We start from the raw sequence: 4,269 nt of genomic DNA, 5'->3' as shown, positions 1-4,269 counted from the left end.
CACGTGGTCACATGGGTGTGCCTATATGTGCAGGTGGCAATGCTCTGACAGCCCAGTGTCCCCTTCACCATGACACCCTTTCTGGCTGCCCCAGGGCAGAGGACAGTCCTTTCAGCACTGTGTGTTTCTTAGAGGCAAAGGGACCATTGGACTGATGTCACCCATTCTTAGTGGTTCCTTCAGATGACAGTGTTGGGATCATCATGGCTGCCCTGGGTTGGGGGGAGGCTCTGGGTTCTCTGATCTAGGACCTGCAGGGTGGCCCCTCAGTGGGCTTCTGTCTGTCTCCAGGGTGATCATGCTCAGCAGGTGAGGGGTGGCACCTGCTATCCTCAGATCCAGAGCTCAGCCTGGGCCCCTCTGTGCAACTAAAAAAAAATAAATAAAATAAAAAAGGCAGCATGACTGAAGGAACTTATGTACCATAAAGCTCATCCATTCAAAGTATAAAATTCAATGGCTTTAGTGTATTTTCAGAGCTGTGAAACCGTTACTATAATCTAATTTTAGAACATTTTAAACATTTCTAGCACCTACCTCCAAAAAAGACCTAGACCATTGGCCGTCGCCCCTGCCCCCCATCCTGGGCATCTGCCAATCTACTTTCTGGTTCTGTGGACTTTTCGTAAAGTGGAGCCACAGGACCTGTGGCTGTTCATGCCTGCTTCTTTCCCTGGCATGGAGTTTCCAAGGTCCAGCTGCGGGGCAGCAGATGTGGATAAGTGGAGCACGCGATACTTACCCATCCATCAGTTGGGACATTTTTGGGACTCTGGGGCCATCCTGAAGCCTTGTTGGCCCCTGTAGGGCTGCTGAGTGGCTTCCAAAGCTACCTGCCCTCACCAGGGATCTGTTGAGGGGATAGTCGGGACTTTCACAAGGATGGCTCCTCAGGCTGGAGACTCCTCTGGCCAGGTCCTTCCACACCCCCAGGGGCTCAGTCACGGTCTAGAGAGGGCGGGCTGGAAAGAGCTCCCTGCTGGCAGTTTACCCAAGGCCTTTGACCGTCTTCTGTCCGGCATGGGGGGGTGGGTGGGTTGCTAAATGTCTCAAAAATTCAGAACTATTTTTATTATAGAACATCTTGAAGGCAAAGAATAATATGATGAACAGCTCCATCCCTACCCAGTTTTAACAAACCACAATATTTTGCTAAAATATATTTTTAAAGCAATAATAAGTAGCCATGCCTCTGTCTTCTGCTTCCCATGCCCCCTTGGCTCTAGGATGCTGATGCTAAGCGTGGTCATTTGATTTGCTCTGACCCCTCAGCTGTATGCAGGCGGGTGCAGTGGTGAAGGCCTCTGGGGTGCAGACCCTGTCAAGGGACTGGAAATTATCTTTGTGATGCACAGACAAGGCACCAGGTGACACTGACGTCCATAGTCCATTCTTCTGCTCTTCATCTTTCTGGTAGCAGGAAGGAGGACCCCTCCCTCTGGTGGCTGCCTGTATGAACTCAGACTTACCTGTGCACCTTTTCCACACAGCAGGAGCCAGCGCAGGGCGCAGTAGACCTGGTTGGGGGCAGTTATTGCTGGAGCCCTGCCCACCAGCCTCAGCCCGGCTGGGTTTCCATGCAGATTCTGTGCAAGGGACTGAATTGACCCAGGCATGACCCACTCAGACCGGGAGATGCCAATAGTGTGGTTCGGGTGGGGACTCAGAGGACTTGCTCATGGACAACCTAGATCAGGAATACGGGCTGGCCCTGGCCCTCCACCTTGTGGCTGTGACCTGCGCTCACTTCTCATCTCTAAAGCAGAGACCAGGGCGGCTCTCACATCCCAGCAGTTGTGAGGAGGGAATCACAGCCTGGTATAAAACACTCAGCCCAGGGTGGCACACGTTCGTCACCACAGAGCCGGCTCATTTGTATGTGGATAAAAAAATATCCAGTCCTGTGGAATTCTACTTCCTCTTTGTTTCATGGTATTAATTTCCAACTGCAATTTAATGTGTCTTTGGCATCTACTGGCTTATTGGTGACCATCCTCAGCTTCCCCTCCCTCCTTCCTGGAAGACTCAGGGGTGGAGACATTTCTGTGTTTGCCTACACAGGTCCCTAAGCTTGGTGTGGTGCCTGGCACATACCAGACTCTGAATATTTTGAATGAATGAATAAGTGAATGGACCCTTTCTCTGCTGACATGGCCACTCCTGAGAGCCCCGGGGCTGGCTGTGGAGTGAGCGTCCATTCTACTTCCCCGTCTCTTCCTTCCTCCCTGGGCACTTAACTGGGTGTTGTTCAGCATGCCAGGGTGTTCACCTTGCACCCCCAGACCCTCATAACAGCAGCCTCCCGAGGTTCCAGTCCCGGCTCTGCAGGTGACAGTTGAGGATCCCAGGCAAATTCCCTGATCCTCAGTTCCACTGCCTGCCCCATGGGGTTGTGTGCAGGGCTGAAATGGGAGCCCTCTCCTCCAGCATCTCCTGGTGTCTACTGAAATGCCCTCTCCTCTGGGCACCTCCTGGACCAGGCTAGGTGACACAGTGCTGTGCCTGTCCACCCCCTCCACTCCTTGATCGGGTTTCCCTTTTCTCCACTGCTCTTGGTTGTTGTCATTGTCACTTGGGACCAGGAGTTACCTGTGCTCACCCCACAACGTAATCTAGAACTGTGAGAAGGGCTCATTAGCACCTTGGAAGGCACCTCTGTGAGTAGCAGCCCTAGAGTACCACCTTCCTTGCTGGGTCCCCTCAGCTTCATTACGGGGGTCTGGGGGAAGCTCCCTGGAAGGTACCCACCCCTCCTGCTGCACCTTTCCTAAGGGTTGGGGGCCAAGGGGAGGGCAGACGGGCAGAAAGGGCGTCCTGCAGGCCAGGCCATGTGGTGGGGGATAAAGTCTTGAATTGCTCTTCTCCCACGGTGGAGGGGTGCGGTGGGACCCACTGGCCTTCACATCCCCAGAGTGGAAAGCAGAGCAGCCAGCCGCCACCGCTCGGGAGCTTGGCCTCCGAGGTCGGCACCGCCCTCAGGGTCTCCTCCCTTCCTGCCGGTGGGGGGCGGGGGAGGAAGGGACAGGGAAGGGCGCTTTCTTGTTTCCAGAGCAGGCTGGCATGGGTGGGCGGCTCTTACCCGGGATCCAGCTCCCACTTTCCCCTGGCAGCGCGCAGTTCAAGTATTTGAGACCCCTCCCCATCACCACGCTCATTCTCACTCCCAGCTCCCGTGACGTCATGCTCCTCGCGCGGCATGATGGGAGAATCCTAATGTTTTCCAACAGATGCTCCAAGAACAGCTTTCAGATTAAAGCAATTGCACGAGCAAAGATTCTCCCTGTTCCTTTTTTTCGGGGGGGTGGGGGGTGGGGTGGGGGAGGGAGCACCCCCANGGGGGGGGGGGGAGGGAGCACCCCCAGACATTCCTGGACATCACCCCCTGCCCCAAGCACGCAATAAACACTGACAAGAAAAAGTTTTTATTTCCTGGTTCAACTTTTTTTTTCCTGGAATATAGACTGAAGAATGGGAATAAACACGAATAAATAACAAAGCAAGCGAGGCCGCGCACGCCGGGATGCGCCTGGCTGCAGCCGGCGGGGCTATTGTCTCCCCGCTCTGAAGCCAGCCCTGGCGTCCTCCTCCCGGTCCTTCCCTTCCCCAGTCCCTTTTTCTTTTCCTTTTTAAAAAGACGCCCCCTCCAGCCCCCTCGCCGGTGACCTTGGCCGCCTCGGATGCTCTGATTCCGCGAGGCTCCCTCCAACTTGCCCCCGCGCTGCCGGGCCCATGGCTGCATCCGAGGACGGGAGCGGCTGCCTCGTGTCTCGGGGCCGCTCGCAGAGTGACCCCACCGTCCTCACCGACTCCTCGGCCACCTCCTCTGCGGACGCCGGGGAGAACCCAGGTAACGGGTGGGGCGGGGGCGGCCGGGCGGGGTCGGGAAGGCATCACGCAGGTGGCGCCAGGTCCGCGTCCCCGCGCGGCTCGGCGTCCCTACCAGCATTGGCGAGCTGCGGCAGGAACCCGGCGCTCGGCCGCGTTCCATCCCCGGTAATGCAGGGCTGGGTCGCTGCGGAGCCCTTTGTCCGGAAAGGAGCCGCTTTCCGGGCTAGAGCCGGGCGCTCCGCAGCGTGCCTTCCTCTCTGGCTGCTGGGCTTTGCGATCCCCTCGGAGGGGGCTTCCCTTCCCCAGGTGCCCACCTCCTGGGGAAGAGAGACCGTGGCCGCCTCCGCCCAGTGCTGTCTCTGAGCTCTGCCCTCCCTCTCCCGCCCGGCTCCTGGGGCCCAGCTTGGGGACCCCCGGCAGGGCAGAGCTCTGCTCCCGGGG

The 4,269-nt window shown here is 57.1% G+C and overlaps 1 protein-coding gene across 2 annotated transcripts in view; it reads left to right on the top strand.

Moving 5' to 3' along the window:
* The first annotated feature begins 3,348 nt into the window (after positions 1–3,348).
* Positions 3,349–4,269, top strand: part of Phactr3 (phosphatase and actin regulator 3) — a 172,951-nt gene continuing 172,030 nt past the window's right edge. For both annotated transcript variants that reach the window (XM_048810719.1, XM_015478753.2), the window contains exon 1: positions 3,349–3,847. In XM_048810719.1, the coding sequence (XP_048666676.1) occupies positions 3,730–3,847 (118 nt within the window). In that variant the 5' untranslated portion in view covers positions 3,349–3,729. The remainder of the gene's footprint in view (positions 3,848–4,269) is intronic.

The sequence above is a fragment of the Marmota marmota genome, unplaced genomic scaffold (genome assembly GCF_001458135.2).
Source record: "Marmota marmota marmota unplaced genomic scaffold, marMar, whole genome shotgun sequence".
Classification (NCBI taxonomy): Eukaryota; Metazoa; Chordata; class Mammalia; order Rodentia; family Sciuridae; genus Marmota; species Marmota marmota.
Note: the sequence above shows the minus strand (reverse complement) of the source record. Positions and strands in the feature narration are given on the sequence as shown.